At 38.2% G+C, this 22,419-nt stretch overlaps 1 protein-coding gene across 7 annotated transcripts in view; it reads left to right on the top strand.

Moving 5' to 3' along the window:
• Positions 1-19,950, top strand: part of LRRC4C (leucine rich repeat containing 4C) — a 1,251,478-nt gene extending 1,231,528 nt beyond the window's left edge. For 6 of the 7 annotated variants that reach the window (XM_066363087.1, XM_066363061.1, XM_066363055.1 and 3 more), the window contains one exon: positions 17,347-19,949. In XM_066363087.1, the coding sequence (XP_066219184.1) occupies positions 17,389-19,311 (1,923 nt within the window). In that variant the 5' untranslated portion in view covers positions 17,347-17,388 and the 3' untranslated portion in view covers positions 19,312-19,949. Of the gene's footprint in view, positions 1-17,346 lie in introns of all 7 variants that reach the window. The other variant, XM_066363080.1, reaches the window with a different exon arrangement.
• Positions 19,951-22,419: the final 2,469 nt, after the last annotated feature.

Below are 22,419 nucleotides of genomic sequence, written 5' to 3' on the forward strand. Positions count from 1 at the left end.
CATGCGGGAGTCTGTCTGACTGTCTCTCCCCGTTTCCAGCTTCAGGAAAAAAAATAAATAAATAAATAAATAAATAAATAAATAAATAAATAAAACTGCACTTTCTTTACTTAAAATGAAACCACAAAAACTTAATTGTAAAAAAGTGCACTTTCTTAACTTTAAACTTAACTTAAGCTTAACATTACATATTTTTCATTTAATCATCACCTGTTTTTGCCTTTTTGGCTGCACTTTCGGCACTTTCACTTGCAGAACTTTTGAATAAAAATCTATCCAAAGAGGTTTGCTTTGCCAGCCTTTTAAAATGTTACAGATATATGACAAACAAGTGTCATTAAAAAGTGCTAAAGCACGAGCAGTTGAAACTTTTTCTGGGTGTTTCTTTTCAATGAAACTTGAAAGCTTCTCCCACATTGCCAGCATGTCTTTAATTTCACTTGTAGAAATCACTTCTTCAGACTCTACCTCCTCCTCACTACTAATCTCTTGCAGAAGCTCCATATGTTGCATTATCTGTAGCTCCTTCAACTCCTCAGTTGAGAGTTCCTCCTCATGTTCCTCTACGAGCTCATTTATGTCACCCTCATCTACCTCCAGACCCACTGACTTTCCAAGGGACACAATCTCTTCAAATGCTTCTACCTTGGTCTCAGTCTCTGGTTTGAATCCTTCAAAGTCCCTGTATGCAACAACATCAGGCCATAAATTTTTCCATGCCGAGTTCAAGGTTCTTCTTGTAACCTCTTGCCATGCCAAGTCAATAATGCGTAAACATATTATGATGTTGTAGTGATCTTTCTAACACTCTCAAAGGGTTAGATTTGTATTCTCAGTCACCTCAAAGCAGTGACAGAACAAGTACTTTGTGTAATGCTTTTTAAAGTTGGAAATGACCTGCTGATCCATAGGTTGCAAGATTGAAATTGTGTTGGGTGGGAGGTAGAGGATATTCATGAATGTGAACTCATTGAGAATGTCATGTTCAAGACCAGGTGGATGGGCTGGAGCATTTTCAAGGATTAGTAATGCTTTTATTGGGAGCTTATTTTCTTGAAGATATCTTTACTGTAGGACAAAGATGAGATTTGCCCATTCAATAAAAGACTGCTGCGTAACCCATGCCCTAGTTTGGTGCACCACATAACCTGCAGTTTTTCTTTAAGAATCTTGTGGGTCTTAAAGGCTTGAGGATTTTCAGAATGATACAGTAGCAGTGGCTTTGCTTTATAGTCACTGCTAGCATTTGCACACAATGCAAGGGTCAGATGGTCCTTCATGGGTTTATGGCCTGGCAGCTTCTTCTCCTCTGCAGTGATGAAAGTCCTCTGGGGCATTTTTTTCCAAAACAATCCTGTTTTGTCACAGTTGAACACTTGTTGAGGGATGTAGTCTTCCTTTGCAATAAGCACAGCAAAACGTGCAATGTACTCCTCAGCTGCCTTAACATCAACACTCACAGCTTCACCATGCCTCACCACTGAGTGGATGCCAGATCTCTTCCTGAAATTTTCAAACCAGTGGTGACATGCTTTAAACATATCTTCTGCTGCCTCTTTTGAGGTTGATGGTTCTTCCTTCTTCAAGTTGCCATAAATAATATGTGCCTTTTTGCATATTACAGTCTCTGTCACTGTATCTCCTGCCAGCTCTTTCTCTTTCACCCACACCAGCAGAAGCTGCTCCATTTCTTCATGGATATTTGTCCTTAATAGGGACAGAATTATAGTTCCTTTCACTGGATTTGTGCTTTTGATGGCATTCTTTTGTTTAAGGATGGTACAAACTGTAGATGTATTGCAGTCATACAGCCTTTCCAGTTCAATCACTCGTACACCACTCTCATGTTTTTCTATTATTTCTTGTTTTACTTCTATCGACATCATTTTCTTCTTCTCACCACTGTCCTTTACACTCACTTTCTTAGGCCCCATGATAGCACACAAAAAAAGTTAATAAAAAATGCAAAAATGATGCAAGAACGAGTACAGAGCATGAGATTCAACTTGATTCTGAGGGTAACACGTGAGAAAAAATGAGATGCTATTGTTGTACTGCCGATACTGGACCTGTGCGCCATCACGCCAAATAGCGGCAGCTTCCTGAAGCATGACCCATATCTTGGAAATTTGCTCGGATCTTGAACAAAAATACAGACGGAGTTGCAGCTCGTACCTTAAAAATTCATATGTTGGTCTGCTCGTATCTCAAGGTATCACCGTAATTGGAATTCAATTGTCAGCATTAAACAAGTAACAATAGTAAAAACAATGACAAACATTTATACAGTATTGCATATACATGAGGCATTGATGTTCTTCTTAATATATTAACTCAGATACCCTCACAACGTTAGAGTATATAAACCAGAATATTCAATCTCTAGGAAGTTTTACAGATGGGCTCTATACACATTTGCATCTCTGATAATTTTTAGAAAACTCTAAATTCCATTAGTGTTCACTTAATTATATAAGTAGTTGAAATCTACAATAACCAATATTTTCTAGAGTATATTTTCTTTTTAAAAAGTCTTTCTTTTAGGCCCTGGCCGGTTGGCTCAGTGGTAGAGCATCGGCTTGGCGTGCAGAAGTCCCGGGTTTGATTCCCGGCCTGGGCACACAGGAAAAGCGCCCATCTGCTTCTCCACCCCTCCAGCTCTCCTTCCTCTCTGTCTCTCTCTTCCCCTCCCGCAGCAAGGCTCCATTGGAGCAAAAGATGGCCCGGGCGCAGGGGATGGCTCCTTGGCCTCTGCCCCAGGTGCTAGAGTGGCTCTGGTCGCAACAGAGCGACGCCCCAGAGGGGCAGAGCATCTCCCCCTGGTGGGCAGAGCGTCGCCCCCTGGTGGGTGTGCTGGGTGGATCCCGGTCGGGCGCATGTAGGAGTCTGTCTGACTGTCTCTCCCCGTTTCCAGCTTCAGGAAAAAAAAAAGTCTTTTTTTCTTTTCTTTCATTTAATATACACAATTTAGTACGTACAATTTGCCAGGTACTGTGGATGTGGTATTTAGCACATAGCTTATTGCTGGTAAAGAGACATTTTTACCCTGTTATTGTTTTAAATCACCCATTTGCATACTGTGTTTTGATAATCTATTTCTTCAAAATATTAGTTTATTTACAAGTTTTTGTTTGTTTGTGGGGAGTCAAAGAGGAGTTATTAAGCTCCCACTTTATTATTTATAGTGAGTGTGTACTGTTTTCATTTTTATTTTTTTGGTTCACATATGGTCTTATCAATGGACCTAGATATATGATTTGTTATTATAAATTAGGCTCATTAACTGGGCCCCTGAGTAGGAATAGAAATATGGGATATATTTAGTAATGAAATTCAGCAAATATTTACTGAATGCCTAGACATCATTCTGTTCCTGTCCTTAGGAAGTTTGTGATTAAATAAGTTGAATGCCTTTCCAAACATTCAGATTCAAATACAGATATGACAAGTGCTATAATCTTGGTGTTATAGACACTTAGAGAAAGAATATATTAATACTGGGCAGTAAGACCAAAGAAGGTCTAGTAGAAATTGTCATTGTAAAATTAGCTCTGACATGGGAACAATTTTGAAAGAAAATTCAGAGTAGGACATTCCAGCCCATGGGAAAAACAGGAGCAAGTCTCTGAGGAAGTACAGTAGGGGGTATATTTTTGGAATCAGAAACAGACTGCAGCTAGGCTGCATTTTGGAGAACAGAGGGAGATAAAAGTAGAAAAGTGATACGGCCCAGCATCATGGTGTCTTGCCTGTCATACTGAGGCAGTGGCTCTCCAGAGGGCAACACCCCCAGGAGCGCCCGAACATTTGGCCCTGTCTGGAAACACTGTAGATTGCTCTAACTGGAGGTGCTACTGGCATCTAGTGGTAAAGGCAGTAAGGCATTTAGGCTTTATTCTGTGAGCATTGGGGAACTACTGGTGCGTTATATTTTCCCCCAATGTGATTGTCTAGGTTCCTGTGTGTTGTTACACTAAATCTGCATTGTGTAACTGAACCCTCCCTGCCCCCCGCCCTGCACACCAGCACCACCTGAGGAAAAGTATAAAAGGAAAAAACAAACTTTGCATATAAAGAATGTCATGTATTAATCATTTTGTGACCCTGAAGCTAAGGGGGGGCGGGAGAAGAAAAAAGAAAGAACAAAAGGAAAGAAAAATTTTTTTTTTTACATATTGATAGGGCTCCAGACTCAAAAATGTTAGTGCAAAGGCAAATACAGGCATTGTTACAAACAGACACATTTCCGATAATTGGAACAGTCTGATTTCATTTCCTAAAGAATAAAGAGCAAGCAGTATGTGGAGCTAGAGATTTTAAGCTTTATTCTTTGATGATGTATTTCACTAAACCAAGACGGCAAGCAGCTATCTTAAAAACACAAACATGTCCCTGAATACCTTTAATCCCACCCTTTAATTTGAAAAACAGTCATCCGTATTTCATTTCTTCATAAATAATCAATCTCAAAATGTGAATATGATCAAAAGGATTCATAAGGAGCCAGAAACTTCATGTTAGGTATGCAGGGGAAAAAAACAAAAAACACAAATTGATTTTATTTTAGCTTTGCCAAGTGGTTGGCTGTATTTCTGGGTCGGCTTTCCTAACATGAAGTAGATTTCACTTTTTGTTGCTAAGACAAAGTTGGAGATGCTATCGCCTACCTAAATTCCTCGCCTATTCTAGCTTGTTCCTTTGGAATAGAAGAATCAGAGATCCTTTTCACTTGTGACTTTTCTAATTAATGGTTCAAATGAGTTCCAAAAGCAGGAAGGTGATGATAAATTTCAAAAGGGCATTTGGAGATGATTTGACTCTCTGCCAATAAGAATTCTCATTCCCTGCTCTCAGTGGTTAAACCCAATGGAGTGACCAGATGGCTGAGTCAAACCTTCTTGGTTCTGAAGTGCACGTGAAGAAGCAAATCATGAAATCAGTTTTTGCATTATCCACATTTAAATTTTCAAGTCAATCGTGTTATTTTTAGGCACATACAGCAGAGGGCATTGTTTGGCCAAACTTAAAACAGCTGCTATTGACAAAAACAGATAAAGTGAAAGAATTAAGGAAGCTTTTTCTGTAAAAAACAAACAAACAAACCAAAAAAAAAAAAAAAAGCCCCAAAGAAAGCAAGAAGACAGCAACATGACTTGTATTGCTTTGTTCTCTCTAGCTTTTCTTTGTAGGAAAGGCTTCTATGGAAATAACTTAAACCTGGACAAGCATTGGTCCAGAAATTAAAAAAATTCTTACTGTGTGAGTTTAGCTCTGCTTAGATACCAGGGATCAATTAATGTGTATGACGTCATTTAGGTCTGCAATGAATTTATAGCTTTAACTACCTACAAACTGCTTCTGTCTGCTTGAATGCCCATTGATTCATTCATTCGTACATTTAACAAATGCTTGATGAGTATTTTTTCTAGGAGAATACCAATAAATAAAGGAGACAGGTCTCTGCTTCATGGAACTTAACATTCCACCTGGATGAGACTGGCAGTAAGAAAATCAACATTAAGTATGTGAGAAAAATATCAAATAATGATAAGTACTATGATGAAAATTAAGTATGGTGATGTGATTGATGGTGAAAGAGGGGCTACTTAGGCTGGCAGATCAAGAAAGAACTTTCTGAGAATACAAAATGGAAAGAGAACCCTGAATGACAAAGAAAGCCTACTTTACCCTAAATACTATATGAGGAATTGATTGTGGTAAGGCAACTGAGAAAGTAGAAAAACTGGCCAAGGGCTATTTCAGTGGTTCAAGTCAGACAGGAAGATAACTTGGTCTGGAAAAGGAGAATAAAGAAAAGTAGATGGATCCAGTTATATTTAGTAGCAGAGTCAGATGAATAGCATTGTGCTGGATGTAAAGAAAAAAGAAAAAAGGTCAAGGAAGAGTCTTACATTTTTGGTTTGAGCAACTGGGTGTAACATAGTAATGCAAGGGCAGGCTTAAGGGTTTGCTTTCAGGGCATGTTGTTTTTATTTTAATATTCCCTCTTAAAGAAGGTAAATTTTAGAAAAGGACAATTTGTCAATGGCCCCAGCAGGTCAGAGACCTCTAATCGAAGTAATTCTGTCTGGTGTCATTCACACCAATAGAACAAGGGTGTATTCTGGAAGGCAGATGAGAAAATTTATTCTTTATTTTTATTAAATGTATTAGGGTGACATTGGTTAATAAGACCATATATTTTAGGTTTCAAGTGTAGATTTCTATAATACATGACTTGTGTATTGTATTGTGTGCCCAGCACCCAAAGTCAAATAATTTTTTATCACCACATATATACTATGGAATACTACTCTGCCATAAGAAAAGATGAAATACTGCCATTTGCAACAACATGGATGGACCTTGAGAGTATGATGCTAAGCAAAATAAGTCAGAAAAGCTAAGAACCATATGATTTCACTCATATGTGGGATATAAAACTGAAACTCATAGACATAGACAATAGTATGGTAGTTAACAGAGGGAAGGTGAAAGGGGGGGCTAGTCAGGGTAATCGGGACAGAAATCAAAGAGTAAAGGATGCATTAATGTCTGAAGATCTCTAATTTTGGAAAAAGAGGAAAGTCTTAAGATATTGGGTGAAGGAGGTTGGGCTCAGGGGTGGAGATTTCTGAAAAAAGTGGAGAGTTCTTGCAATTGCAGGGAAGCATGTACTGTTTCCAAACATGCTTGGAACGTGTCTGGTCATCCATCATGTGTCTCATTCGAATATTCAATCTCCACTCCTTGCACTGGAGGATACCTCAGTTGGTTAGAGCATCCCCCTGAAGTGCAGAGGTTGTCAGTTGATTCCCTGTCAGGACACATTTATGTGTGATCGATGTTCTTGTCTCTCTCTCTCTCTCTCTCTTTCTCTCTCTTTCTTTCCTCCACCCCCCTCTCCCCCTGTTTCTCTCCCACTTCCTCTTCTTCTGAAATCAATAAGTAAAAATTAAAAAAATACAAAATAAATAATAACTAAGGAAATCTTTACCCTTGGGTGTGAGTGTTAATATACTAATGGAGGAAAGTTTATCCAAAAGTGACTTGGGCCCTGGCTAAATGATCCGGTTGGTTAGAGAGAGCTTCACCCTAAGTGCAGTGGTTGCCAGTTGGGTATCCAGACAGGGCACATACAGGAGCAGGTGGATGTTTCTCTTTCTTTTTCTCTCTCTAAAACAAAACAAAACAAAACAAAAATGACTTGGGGAGGGGTTTCAGGTGTCATTTTGGGTCTTTTCAGTGTAAACCAGTTTCTTTTGTGTTCCTTGGGTCCTTTATCTGATTCCTGCCAGCAGACCTAACTAGTCCTGAGATTTTCACTTTTTTTTATTTTTATTTTTTAGTTCAGCCTGATTTTGTTAGGAGACATGTTGGAGAGAATACAAGAAAGTTAGTAGAAGTTTAAAGATTAACTAATGATGTGGTGGCACAACTCAGAGATAAATTTACCAAAGATCAGTCAATAATCCTAAACCAACCCTCCAACCTCCTTGTTTTATACTCAGTCTGCTTTTTGTTCCCCTGCGTTTTGCTGATACAGGTTGAGGGAGAGGGTCTCTTTATGCTTCAGCATTATTCCGAGTTGGAGAGTACAAGATGTCAGGGAGTCCAAACTGAATGTGTGTTTAGTAGTCCTTTGTGTGCAGTTTACAGAGTAGATATAATGAACAGCACTCGAAATCAGAGAACCTATTTCCTGACTAGCTCACCAGAGTTTCCGAAATGATACCCTGCTAGTTCTTTGTACACTAATTTCTTAGTGTGTTTTTCCTTTTAAATATTTTAATTTATATTGTTCACCTAAAACTAAATACACTGACATTTTTTTTTTTGCTATTGGTTCCTTTTTTTTTTTTTTTTTTTACAAAGATAGAGAGGATGTCAGAGAGAGGGATTGACAGGGACAGACAGACAGGAACGGAGAGATAAGAAGCATCAACCATCAGTTTTTCCTTGCGCTTTGCAACACCTTAATTGTTCATTGATTGCCTCCTCATACATGCCTTGACCACGGGCCTTCAGCAGACTGAGCAACTCCTTGCTCGAGCCAGCGACCCTGAGCTCAAGCTAGTGAGTCTTACTCAAACCAGATGAGCCTTTGCTCAAGGTGGCAACCTCGGGGTCTCGAAACTGGGTCTTCTGCATCCCAGTCCGATGCTTCATCCACTGCGCCACCGCCTGGTCAGGCCTGACATTTTTTTTAATGTGACCATATACAGAAGCTAATTTTGCCTTCAATGGTATTTCATACTACACAGAATTTCAACTAGGCTGGTTAATTTGAACCTATATACTTCTTAGTAGTCAGATCATTAGATTGAAGATCAGTTTCATTCTGTTCTAAAGTAATGCGAGGGATGTCAGTTATTAAAATCATCTGACTTTTCCATCAACCAATCTTCTCTCTCCAATTTGTTTTCCACAGAAGGGCAGCACTTTCCTGAAACAATGTTCTTATCATGTCCTTTCTTGCTTCAGAAATTGGAGTTTCATCCTAAGTCTCTGTATTGCCACAAGTCCAAATACTGCTACCAGGCATTCAGTGGCCCTCAATTGGGTCAACTTAGCTACCTAAATTCTGCTGTGTAAGCTCTCTGCTTCCATTAAGTCAGCTCTCTTATTATTTCATGCTTCTACTCCTCCACATTTATGAGTGGTGTCTTCCCTCCACCACCACTATCCTTCCTCTTAAACATTTATCTGATTATCTGTGTCTATTTTGATTTCTGACAATGCTTTATGACATTTAGATATTGAATACATTGATTTGCATTAGTGCCTAGATACATACATGTACACTTTTATTTTTTATACATTTGTATTATAGCTCCAACAAGATTGGGAAATTTTCTAGAAGGCCTGGCCAATTTAGCTGTTTTATAATATTTATTTTATACTCTCCAGAACATAGCAACATGTTGGCCACATGGTTTTTTCTTCCTTCTTTTCTTTTTCTAATATCATTCTCTCTACTCACTGCTTCTTCTCATCTAATAATATTATAATGTTGTCTCTTCTAAATATTAAACATATGTATTCTTTACTATTGGCCACATAAGTCTTCTCAGAAAATAAAAATGAATATCCAGATTTTTTTTTACCAGAAATCTAAATTTCTTAAAATCAAAACATTTTCAGGAAACATCGCAAGATTGTTGTGTTTAGCGAAAGATCCTGCTTTTTTTGACTTGACAGGTTGAGTCCCTGAGTTACAGTCATTTAAATGTTGTATCATTTCCATTACATTTGCCTAGAGGGTCAGCCCTGGGCATATTTACAGAAACTTTCTGTACTCTGAAAACCTCTGAAACATTTATTCTTGCATCAGGGGTAGAGAAAGCTCAACAGATTTGCAAAATTGATTTCAAATGGTTAAATAATAAACTATATTACAAAATATTTGTATGATAAATTTATTTTGCAGAAATGTCATTTCATTTGTGTGTGTGTGTATATATATTCTAGAATTTTTTTTAATGTAACGAGATATCCAGAGTAATGGCTGCAGCAGAAGCCTCCTTGTGTAATAGGAGTGAGCCTCACCTCCCAACTTAGAAGCAAACCATGTTGCTTCATTGACTTAGCGTCCTTTGATGGATCTCAGATTTATCATGGTATTAGAAATCAAAGTTTTTCTACTGTCTTATTTGTTTTTTATTTGTTTTTGGTTAGATAAAGAGGGAGATGAGATGGAAAATCGAGACAGGGAGAAAGAGGAAGAGATAGAAAAAAGAGACAGACTATGAAAATAGCAGGATAGGTTTGACTAGAAGCAACCAGAACAAATGACTGTTTGTATTGTAAGGAATTGATTATTTTACATAATATGAACATACAGAGGAAAGACAGTGACAGGGAGTAATTAATTTAGCTGCTTCTCACAATATCAAGAATTCAAATTCTCTTCTCTTTCCAGTTTTTCTTCCTTCTCATATATTAGCTTTGTACTGAGGGTGCCTCCTCTCGACAACAAAATGGCTGCAGAAATTCCAGGCATTTCATCCTCAAAAGAATATCTGAATCCAGAATAAAGAACTACTTCTTGTCCTGGTCAGATAGCTCACATGGTTAGAGAGTCATCCCAATACACAAAGGTTGAAGGTTCAATCCAAGCCAGGGCACATGCAGGAACAAAATTCTCTCTCTCTCTCTCTCTGTCTCTCTCTTTCCTTCTCTAAAAACAAACAAACAAATAAAAAAATAAAAGAAACTACTTCTTTCTCATGATTTTTCTCATTGGTGGGAGAAAAACAATTTCCAAGAACCCTTTCAGCTGATTTCTCCTCATATCTGATTGGCCAAATTATGTCACGTCCAGACATAACTAGTCTCTTGCCTTAAAAATAGAACAGCTAGTCTGTTTAGAAAAATGCTCAGCAAACTATAGTCAAAAGTCAATCCACTACCTCTTTCTGTGTGTCTTGTGAGCTAAGAATGTTTTTGAATTTTTAAATAACTGAAAAATAATTAGCAATACTATTTTTACATGTGAAAATTATGAAATTTATATTTCAAATTTTAGTGTGCATACATAGTTGAATGGAAACATAGCCATACCTATTCATTAACCTTTTGTCTATAGCTACTTTCCAGCTATAATGGCAGAGTTGAATAGTTGTAACAAAAGACCATATGGCCTGCAACAACTGCAATATTTACTCTCTGGGCCTTTACCGAAAAAGTTTGCTCAGTCCTAACTTAAACCAAATTCTATTTACCCATCATGTTGGGTTGGCCTCTCCCAAAGCAGATAATATAATTTTGTGATTTTTTTTTAAAGATAGTAAATTTTTCTAAACAAAGTTTTCTTGGGAAAAAGTAAGGGAGTAGGATGTTGATAAGGCATCAATTGTGTAGAGAGGAAGAGAGAGCGATTGAAGTTCAAGAACATTTTAAATAAATAACCCACATTTAGTGTTGTAAAAAGCTGACTCCCAAAATATTACCAATTGCAAACTGTTGATGTGACAGTTGAGTTTTTATTATTCACTAGGGCAAGAGAGAACACCACTCCATAAATGTTTAGGGGTGTTTTTGAGAGAAACAGTGAAGATTAAGCCAGAGTTTATTGAAAATTTGAAATTTGATTGTAGGATGATTTTTCCTCTGTGAGAACTTGATTAGAACTTTATAAGTGTTATGATATAGCAGTCCAGGATTGATAAAAACTGCAAGGCGAGGTGACAGATTCAGAGAATCTTAGAGCACAGACCTCCATTAATGCTTTCCATGAGAGAGGTGATGAAACATTGGGTAACTTCCTAGAAGGACAATGAAACAAAGCATTTGCATTGGCAGAGGAGTCCCAGAAGAGAATCAAGATGCTTATATAAACAGCAAAAGAGCCATGTTGAGGTCAATGGTAAGGTATACTTTGAAGGTCTCGGTGTCTGGGCTGAGTGTGGTAAATGGTTTTAGTGCTCAATGTTTAGGAAAGTTTGTTGCTATTACCTATGAGTGTGAGTGTATGTGTCTTTTGGGGAGACAGGAGTTAGGTGGTTGTGTTTAACTATAGTTATCTTTTTCCCACCTTGATTCCAACCCAGTTTCAAGGTCAAGATGGTTTATGCTGACTTAGCAATGATGCTGTGCTAAATAAATCATCCCCGTTAGCTAATCTCTAGTACTCAGTTCCTTCTGTGTGTCTTAGTGCAGTGAAGCATGAATAAGGACAGAAGAAAGGTCTATAGCAAAGTCAAAGAGATCCTCTGGGACCAAACTAAAAAGTATTATAGTTTAATTCAAAACCCATACAGATCCATTTGTAAATAAACGCTGTCCAATGACATTGTAATGGATAGTGCATACCTTTAAATTGATTTCCTTTTGATGTGATAAAAACATCTTATGAAAGAGATGTTGAAACATGGCTTTTGATGTGAAGTAACATAATTTAGATTTTAAAATAGAAAACCTTTTGTTGATAGTAGTTTATTCGATTCAGTGCTTGAACCAAGCATTATTTGCTGTAGGTTATAAATCAGCTTTGAAACAGTTTTATAATTCAGAAATCATTACTTATGACTGATTTATGGAAAGTCTCATTAATTGCAATAGCAAAAAGACTTTGAAGTAAGCAAGAAACAGAAAATAAAACAGCCTGGGGATTAAAAGAGGACAGGCATATATACTCTCCAATTAATAGCGATGCATCATGTTTGCTTATGTTTTATTGATAGCACGTTCCTGATCCTGCCAGCTAATTCTTACAAGTTCGAATGATAGATAGTATTATACATCCTGTCTTCTGTGAGAAGAAGAAACGGAGTGTCTTGTCATTTTATTTTTAATACACATTAAATTTTTATTACCTATTGCTTATAATGAGCCAGTGACATCATGTATATTAGGTGACAGCTCTAACAAAAGCCTTTGGAGTGGATAACATTGTTGTTCCCCTATCCCAGATAGGAAGGTAGTTACAGAGAGGTGAACTTCTTAAATTATAAGGTCAGGGATGTTCAAGCAGGCATAGGAGATCAGGAAGTCTTACACAAAACCCTTCTGTCTTGGCTGCTGACCTGAGTGTTTTTGCAGTTTCGTATTTTAAAGAGGAAAAAAGGTAACAAGTGGCAGAGTAAGGACTGACTTTCTTCACTTCTTCACTGTTTTCAGTCAATCAGTCATTTCCACATGCACTGCCAGAGACCCTAGATCCCTTAAATTTATGGACTAGGAGGTGGCCACGGAAATGGAGGAGTAGGGCCTTAGAACCCTGCTCCTGAAACATCAATCAGTTAATGTACCAGGGATTTTATATGCTATTCCTTTTTTTTTTCCCCCCCCAATTACCTCAGAAGTGTGAAGTGTGTGCTGGGGGAAGGGAAACATATGTAAAACTATACCAACTGACACAAATAAACATATTTGGATGGTTATGATTACTGGAAATTGAAATAGCATTCTATTTAAAATATAAACTTGAAAGGGTTTTTAAGGTCATCATATTTAAATTTACAGTAAAGGATCTAACTCATGAAGTGAAGCCTACCAACAACATGATTACTTACAAAGACATCATAAGATTAATATGAGGAGCAGGTTCCTAATATTTAGCCATTAGTTGTTCTAAAATGTAGACTTTTATTATTCACGTATGGTGAGGCCAACAGATCAAATAGATAACTACCATTAAAAAGTATTTGTTTGTTTGCCTGCCTGGTGGTGGCACAGTGGATATAGCATAGACCTGGGACACTAAGGTTCCAGGTTTGAAACCCAGAGGTCGCCAGCCTGAGCACAGGGTCACCAAGCTTGAGTGTGGGATCATAAGCATGACCCCATGGTCGCTGGTTTGAGCAAGGGGTCCCCGGCTTGACTGGAGCCCCCCAATCCAGGCACATGTGAGAAGCAAGCAATGAACAACTCAACTGACACAGCCACAACTTGATGTTTCTCATCTCTCTCCTTTCCTGTCTCTGTGTATGTGTGTCTCTCTCTTGCTTAAAGAAAAGTTTGTTTGTTTCTACTTGCAGTACCAAAAAGAGAGGGTATACCATAGCATACAAGGGCCACTTGGGGAAATGCTAAGTTTGAAGAGCAAAGGAACAAGGGAAACAAGGAAATTGATTGTGGTTTTTTTTTGCTTTTTGGGTTTTTTGGGTTTTTGGTTTTTTTTGTATTTTTCTGAAGTTGGGAATGGGGAGGCAGTCAGACAGACTCCGGCACGTGCCTGACCGGGATCCACTCGGCATGCCCACCAGGGGGCAATGCTCTGCCCATCTTGGGCGTTGCTCTGTTGTAACCCCACAGAGCCATCCTCAGCGCCCGGGCAAACTTTGCTCCAATGGAGCCTTGGCTGTGGGAGGGGAAGAGAGAGACAGAGAAGAAGGAGAGGGGGAGGGGTGGAGAAGCAGATGGGTGCTTCTCCTGTGTGCCCTGGCTGGGAATTGAACCCAGGACTCCTGCACGCCAGGCTGACGCTCTACCACTGAGCCAACCGGCCAGGGCTTGATTGTGTTTTTTGAAGAAAGATGAAATAAACAAACTTAGATTGACTAGAATGCATCATTTCAGTGGGTGCTGGACATAGTAGGGGCTATTCCTAGTTGCCTGGTTTCTAGCTCTAGAATGACGAGAGCAAACGGATAATGGCCTGAATATAAGAGCCCTAGGAGAACCCGATAAGGACATGGTTGGGGTATCTGGTTCAGATTGGATGGTTTGTGGGCATGAATAATACATTAGTACATATCACTTATACATATGCAGAGGGTTGTAATTAGACATGACCTCTTTTGCACATTTTCAACAACGATTTTATTTAGTGCATACAGTAAACTAGGGACGGTGTTAGCAGCAAGCCAAGAAGAAACCATCAGACATGACTTCTGCTCTCATGGAGTTCACAGGCTAGGGGAGGAAACGGACCCAAAAGCAAACAGTCATAGTAGTGGATGGTGTGCAAGGTCAACCGAGAGCCACAATAGCCCTGAGGAGAGAAGCAGCCTATTGGCCTGGAAAGTCCAGGAAAAGTAATACTAACTCAATCTATTAATCAACTTTCTTTGCTGTCATAGTGAAGGAGACACCAGAGAGCAATCGATGACTTTAAACTTCTTGAGATTCAGGGGCCTTCCAGTGATTTTGTGAATGTGGGTTTAAAAATTGGAAATGACAGTTGCCTTTTCCAACTATGGTATCTCTTCCTAATGTAAAAACAAATAATTAATTAATTAAATAAATGCCTCTTCTCTATCTTGTGTACTCTATGAAAATGCAATTATTTAGAAATGCTCATTTACATTGAGAATTCACCACCAGCAAAAGGATTCTACCCTAAAAAAGAGCCAGGCCTTCCCATCCCAAGCCCTTGGGTGGCAGGCATGGGTGTGATGGCCAAGAAACTGAGCCTTTCTCTGGCACTGACTTCTTGCCAAGGCTCCCTTGGAACAATAGGAAGGCCTTTTTAGTTTTTCTCCTGGCTACTGGTTTTTTACAGAGCTTTTCTCCCTCCCATGTTAGTCCAACCATTCTTGAAAGCACGGCCGACAATAGCATTTCATTGTGAAATGAAAATGCGGCGCCTGCAGGATGACACAGTGATTCCTAAGTTTGACAGAACTCCTGACAGTCTGGACCTGGTCTCACACCACCTTCTTTCCCACTCCCTTCCCCAGGGTTTTCTTTCCCCTGCCACAGGGGACTCTGCGCTCTTCCCTGGGTGTCCTAGTAGCTTTTATGTGTGCTTGTTTCCACTTGGCCTGGCGTCTCTACCTGAAATTCCCTTCTTTCTTTTCTCTACTAACTTCTGCAAAATCAAGATCAGATAACCCTGCTCTCTGAAAATTCCTAATTTGCCAGCACAGATTAAGTTTCTCTTGTGTCAATGTGGCCTGTGTCAATATGGCCTGGTCTCAATAACATATAGTTTATATTTATTATTGCACTTCATCTGTTGTTAGCCTATATTTTAACTTTTTTTTAAAGATTTTTTTAAATTTATTCATTATAGAGAGGGGGGAGAGAGAAAGAGAGAGAGAGAGAGAGAAGGGGGAAGAGCAGGAAGCATCAACTCCCATATGTGCCTTGACCAGGCAAGCCCAGGGTTTTGAACCGGCAACCTCATTGTTTCCAGGTTGACGCTTTATCCACTGCGCCACCACAGGTCAGGCTATTTTAACTTTTGAAGTACAATTTGCTCAGGGTTAAGGTTTATGTTCTTCTATTTTATCTGCACAGTATTTAGTAAAATGTCTGGCTAAGGACATCAACACAAACAGTAATCATAACAACAATAATGAGTTTTTGTTATTCTGAGTTCTTCCAGTATGGAATTATTATTCTAAGCCCTTTATCTACATTAACTAATTTTGTCCTCACAACACTAGAGGGGTTTAATGTTATCATTTCCATTTTGCAAGTGAAGACATTAAATCATAGAGAGGATAACTTAACTCCCCCGAGGCAACACATAATATGTTCTAAATTAGTATCTTTTTGAATTGGAAAATTAGAACGTAGTCAGCTACTTGTCTCCCTCCTCCTTTTTTTTTTTTTTTTTCTTTCTAAGAGATTCATAGAAGAGTCACTGCTTATTGGAATGCGAGTTTTGGAAGAAGTCATTACACAAGTGCCCAATCCATGGTAACCCAGTGGAGTCGGGTGTGTATTGGGTAACACCAGTTCTTTGGAATGCCTCCTGTGCTGAAAAAAGAGGCAGAGAGTGAGTTATTTTATTTCTCTTACAGTCAGGAAGAATAGGGACACAAGACATTAAAGTTCTGTGACACTAAAATCTCTTTTGTAAAAGGAATATTATGCCTTATGGGAAATGATTAAAATTTTGGTATTTCTGCCTATAGGTAGCCGTCGCCTATATTATAATGAGTTTTTATATATGAGAATCTCTGGAAGTTTATGTACATTTGTGCATGTCACTATTTCAGTGTATCTTCACAGGATCCATAAGTTAAGTTGCCAGTGTTTATAGCTGAGGTCACCCCAAAGAAAAAGTATTTAAAAAAATTAATTACAATATATATATATATATTGTATATAATATATATATATATATTTGCCTTCATTCTCACAGCAATATTTTTGTGAAGTATTTGAGATCATATGCTCCTGGACCAATCAGGTGAATAATAGGACAATATGAATTCATGAATGCACTTCTATAATGAATGTCTTTGTTTTAAAAATGGAGAATATAACAGTTTCTATATCAGAGGAATGCAGGATCAGAAAGAATCAGTCAGACAACCTGTGCAATTGCAAAGGGCCCCATTCTCAGAAGGGTCCCCACTTGGCTTAATGCTCTGTTGTTACTGATTTGAAATTCTTAATAATCCTTAATGAGGCAATCGCATTTTCATTTTGTACTGAGCTCTGCAAATCATGTAGCCATTTTTGGATAGCTTTGTGAAGTCTGTAGCCCATGGTGCCTGGCAAATAGAATACACCTAGATAAATGCCTGCTATTACTAATTTTGCAAGGGATCTTTTAGTTTGTTGAGTATAGTCCCTGAATTCTATTTTCTGAACTTTTCCAATATGGCCAGGACAATTGAATCTAATGGTAGGGAAATCTCACATGTTCTTATGCATCGGGGTCACACTGGTTGGTTCTCACTCTCTCAATCTCCTCCTCATTCCTCCATTTCTCTGTGATTGCACATCTGATGGAATATGGGCTGTGGATGGCTGCTAATTGAAGTACAGACAATTTTTTTAAAAAATATGAGACTCATCACTCAATAAGGGACATTAGATTTGTTGTTTTCCTAGCCTGAGAAATGATAGCTCTAGCTGATGCTCTGTATCACTGACATATTTCCAGAAAGACATTTTAGAAGAAATCTAATATTCTTTTTTTTTTCTCTTATTGTATTGCAGACTATTTGAACTCCAGAAGGACCAACACCAGATAAATTATGAATGTTGAACAAGATGACCTTACATCCACAGCAGATAATGATAGGTCCTAGGTTTAACAGGGCCCTATTTGACCCCCTGCTTGTGGTGCTGCTAGCTCTTCAACTTCTCGTGGTGGCGGGCCTAGTGCGGGCTCAAACCTGCCCTTCCGTCTGCTCCTGCAGCAACCAGTTCAGCAAGGTGATTTGCGTTCGGAAGAACCTACGTGAGGTTCCTGATGGCATTTCCACCAACACTCGGCTGCTGAACCTCCACGAGAACCAAATCCAGATCATCAAAGTGAACAGCTTCAAGCACTTGAGGCACCTGGAAATCCTACAGCTGAGTAGGAATCATATTAGAACAATTGAAATTGGGGCCTTCAATGGACTGGCAAACCTGAACACCCTGGAACTCTTTGACAATCGTCTTACCACCATCCCGAATGGAGCTTTTGTATATTTGTCTAAACTGAAGGAGCTCTGGTTGCGAAACAACCCCATTGAAAGCATCCCTTCTTATGCTTTTAACAGAATCCCTTCTTTGCGCCGGCTAGACTTAGGGGAATTGAAAAGGCTTTCATACATCTCAGAAGGTGCCTTTGAAGGTCTGTCCAACTTGAGGTATTTGAACCTTGCCATGTGCAACCTCCGGGAAATCCCTAACCTCACACCGCTCATAAAATTAGATGAGCTGGATCTTTCTGGGAATCATTTGTCAGCCATCAGGCCTGGCTCTTTCCAGGGGTTGATGCACCTTCAAAAACTATGGATGATACAATCCCAGATTCAAGTGATTGAACGGAATGCCTTTGATAATCTTCAGTCACTCGTGGAGATCAACCTGGCACACAACAATCTAACATTACTGCCTCATGACCTCTTCACACCCTTGCATCATCTAGAGCGGATACACTTACATCACAACCCTTGGAACTGTAACTGTGACATACTTTGGCTCAGCTGGTGGATAAAAGACATGGCCCCCTCCAACACAGCTTGTTGTGCCCGCTGTAACACTCCTCCCAATCTGAAAGGGAGGTATATTGGGGAGCTGGACCAGAATTATTTCACATGCTATGCTCCTGTGATTGTGGAGCCCCCAGCGGACCTCAATGTCACTGAAGGCATGGCAGCTGAGCTGAAATGTCGGGCCTCCACATCCCTGACCTCTGTATCTTGGATTACTCCAAATGGAACAGTCATGACACATGGGGCATACAAAGTGAGGATAGCTGTGCTCAGCGATGGCACCTTAAATTTCACGAATGTAACAGTGCAAGATACAGGCATGTACACATGTATGGTGAGTAATTCTGTTGGGAATACAACTGCTTCAGCCACCCTGAATGTTACTGCAGCAACCACTACTCCTTTTACTTACTTTTCAACCGTCACAGTAGAGACTATGGAACCTTCTCAGGATGAGGCACGGACCACAGATAACAACGTAGGACCCACTCCAGTGATTGACTGGGAAACCACCAATGTGACCACCTCTCTCACGCCACAGAGCACAAGGTCAACAGAGAAAACATTCACCATCCCAGTGACTGATCTAAACAGTGGGATCCCAGGAATTGATGAGGTCATGAAGACTACCAAAATCATCATTGGCTGTTTTGTAGCCATCACACTGATGGCTGCAGTGATGCTGGTCATTTTCTACAAGATGAGGAAGCAGCACCATAGACAAAACCATCATGCCCCAACAAGGACTGTTGAAATCATTAATGTGGATGATGAGATTACAGGAGACACACCCATGGAAAGCCACCTGCCCATGCCTGCTATTGAGCATGAGCACCTAAATCACTATAACTCTTACAAATCTCCCTTCAACCACACAACAACAGTTAACACAATAAATTCAATACACAGTTCAGTGCATGAACCGTTATTGATCCGAATGAACTCTAAAGACAATGTACAAGAGACTCAAATCTAAAACATTTACAGTTACAGAAAACACTAAAAAATGACAGTTTATTAAAAATGACACAAATGACTGGGCTAAATCTACTGTTTCAAAAAAGTGTCTTTACAAAAAAAAAACAAAAAAGAAAAGAAATTTATTTATTAAAAATTCTATTGTGATCTAAAGCAGACAAAATTATGTGTATTCCTCAGAACCTGTTTTTGCTGCACTTATTTACTATTTCCCCACATCTCGTCCCTGCCTTCCCCGATTGCCATATTTTTCATAGGAGATCTCAATTCCCTAAGTATCTGGTCTAGGAAATTTTGTAAGAATTCTGTTACACTTTGAGATTTTTATGGTGAATTCTAGTGGTGAGATCCAGTCTATTTTGTCTTTCTTTTCTTTTTCTCTTTTCATTTCTCTTCTCCCTCATGCCCTTATGAAGTAAGTCCAATGGGGAATGCAATATTAGAGATAGATTTTTAAGGGAGAAAGAGGAAAATAATGCAAGATCTTATATTTTTCATGTAATGACTTGCTGTGTATTTATGAGGAAGATCATTCAATGGAAAATGGAAAAAAGAAAGTAAGCAAACAACAGATTAATTTACATATGAGCATCTATAAAACCCATGACCTTTTAAACAACTCTAGATCCAGAATTTGTAGTTCAAAAACTAAAAATAAGATTATAAATAAAATATTGTTGGTTTTTCTGTACCTGGACACAGCTCATTTGTAGTATGGTTCAAATGTAAGGAACTTGAAGGTAATTCAAATTTATACATCTGACCAAGAAAACACAATAGTATTTTTCAGTCACAGCATCAATTTCTATGGGGTCCTGTTTTATTAGTTGACTTGAGTTTTAGATATGTATATTCAAGGATACTGTGGTATTTTTCTCCTCTCATTAGGGTCACCTTTTGTGGAATGCTTAGATTAAAAATCATGATTTTGTGAAGTCAATTCAATTCTACATGGAAGAAAATTTTAGCATAATTTATTCACCATCTCATAAAATTCTGCTGGTTGAACAAAGTATGAATGCTCAATGCAAAGGTATTCTAAATGATCCAAGTTAAAAAATCATTTCTGGGGCTGGGTGTCAGCAAATTCAGTTCTATTCAACAATAATTACTAAAGACCTACTGGATGTCAAACATTGATATTAGTTTGAGCACATAATTGACAAGACTTGGTTCCTGCCCTTGAATCATTCACAATCTATATGAGATATAATTAAACAAATACCATATTATTATTATGGGACAGTTCTAATTTTACTGTTATATGAAAAGACTGCAAATTGTGACCCTGGAGTTTCAAAATGTCAGATTACTGTTATTAGAGAAAACTTCTAGATTCATGGTTTCTTCCATTCTTTTTCCAAATGCAAATTGTAGAGTTTAAAGAAGTATAAGTAAGGAAGTTGTTAAGAATGGATGGATGCACACCAAGAGATAGATAGCAAAGATAATACAGTGGTGATTCACTAAAAGTACTAGAAGGAACTGGAGAATTTTTAGCTATGAGAATATACACTGGTTTCCAAGTAGAAAAGTAACTTGTGGGTTATTGGCAACAAGTCACTGTCCTGATACTTTAATATAATATGAGTATGACTTCTGTCTTTTTGTAAACCAAAGTGAAAATATACACCTCTTATAAAGTGACCTTTGAAACCTGCCACCTCATTGGTGAAATAAAAATTGGCCAAACGAGCAAACTTTAGCTCCTAATGGGCGAGCTACTTTGATACTCACAGCTAACTCTGCAGGCTGGACCTCACACCAGGGTTTTGATTTCTCCAGGTTTGAAAAACCAATCATTACTAGCAAAGTAGATCAGAGAACTAGAAGGAAGGGATAACAAATAAATGAGATCACATAAGGGTCTTGCCTCTATATCTTGATCACCAGTTTTCTGGTGGCTTTTTCCTCCCTCAATCCCTACCTTCCTTGTTAGAAAAATGATTCACATTTGCCTTTATTGTCAGAAAAAAAAGGGAAAACAAATCTTGGCTGTCATTTTGGAAGCTTTTCATTAGCAGATGTACTTACTATATTCCCAAGCTGCAGATTATAAAACAAACTAATAGACAATCCACCAAGGAATATCAGGCATGTGTGTGTACAAAAAAAAAAGTAGTATAAATCAAAAAGGAAAAATACCCTGCCTTCTCTACCTGGTTTGTACTTACAGCTCTGTCTCTGCTGACTCTAAACCTTCTTTTATCTTGAGTTTACAATTCTTATGAAGTTAGACCCAGCATACCACTCTCCTTGACTGCGATGGGTAGCTGAACAGTTAAATTCTACTGAGTAGAATGAAAAGTGAAATTGAACTAAAAAGTTAGGTAAGAAAATAAGGCTATAGTTGCTCCAGTGAATACATTTTAGAATATATATATATATGAACAAAAGATTGGTTAAGAGAAACTTGACTCTCAGTAAATTTGGAAATGTTTTGACAAAAGGTTCTCATGCCAGATTTAGGATTTAAAGGGTGGAGTGCTATAAATGTATGGTTTAAAGGACACTAAAACTATAGATGTTTATAAGGAGCACTGTTGTATTTGCTCTACACAACAAACTTGGCATTTAAACACTCAACACAGTAGTTGCACTGCTATATAGAGACAATCACACACTATGTTGTGACTTATATACATCTGATACACTCTTACAGAAAAAAACATGATTTCATGTCAATTGATTTTTTTTCTATGCAAAAGCAACCAAGAGGCAGTATTTTTAATACTTATTCACCAAAAAATATGCCATTTACAATTAACCAAATTAAGGTAACCGAATAATAATTTTATTGGAGATCATATATATATATATATATATATATATATATATATATATATATACACACACAAGTATATATATATACATACTTTTTTTATTCACTAAAGGCATTCAGATTGATTTGGGGATACCTCAAGGATGCTTTAGAAAAAAGACTTGCCAACTTTTATTTTTTCTATGCTTTTATACATGGCTTTAACCTCAATCACTAAATTCTTTTGATCATGTCCAGGTATTTGCACTGGTTAAGTACTAGGAGGATTTGGTATAGTTCACATACATACACCCTGATATAGCTTGATCATTTCTCCTCATAATT

The sequence above is a fragment of the Saccopteryx leptura genome, chromosome 1 (assembly GCF_036850995.1).
Source record: "Saccopteryx leptura isolate mSacLep1 chromosome 1, mSacLep1_pri_phased_curated, whole genome shotgun sequence".
Classification (NCBI taxonomy): Eukaryota; Metazoa; Chordata; class Mammalia; order Chiroptera; family Emballonuridae; genus Saccopteryx; species Saccopteryx leptura.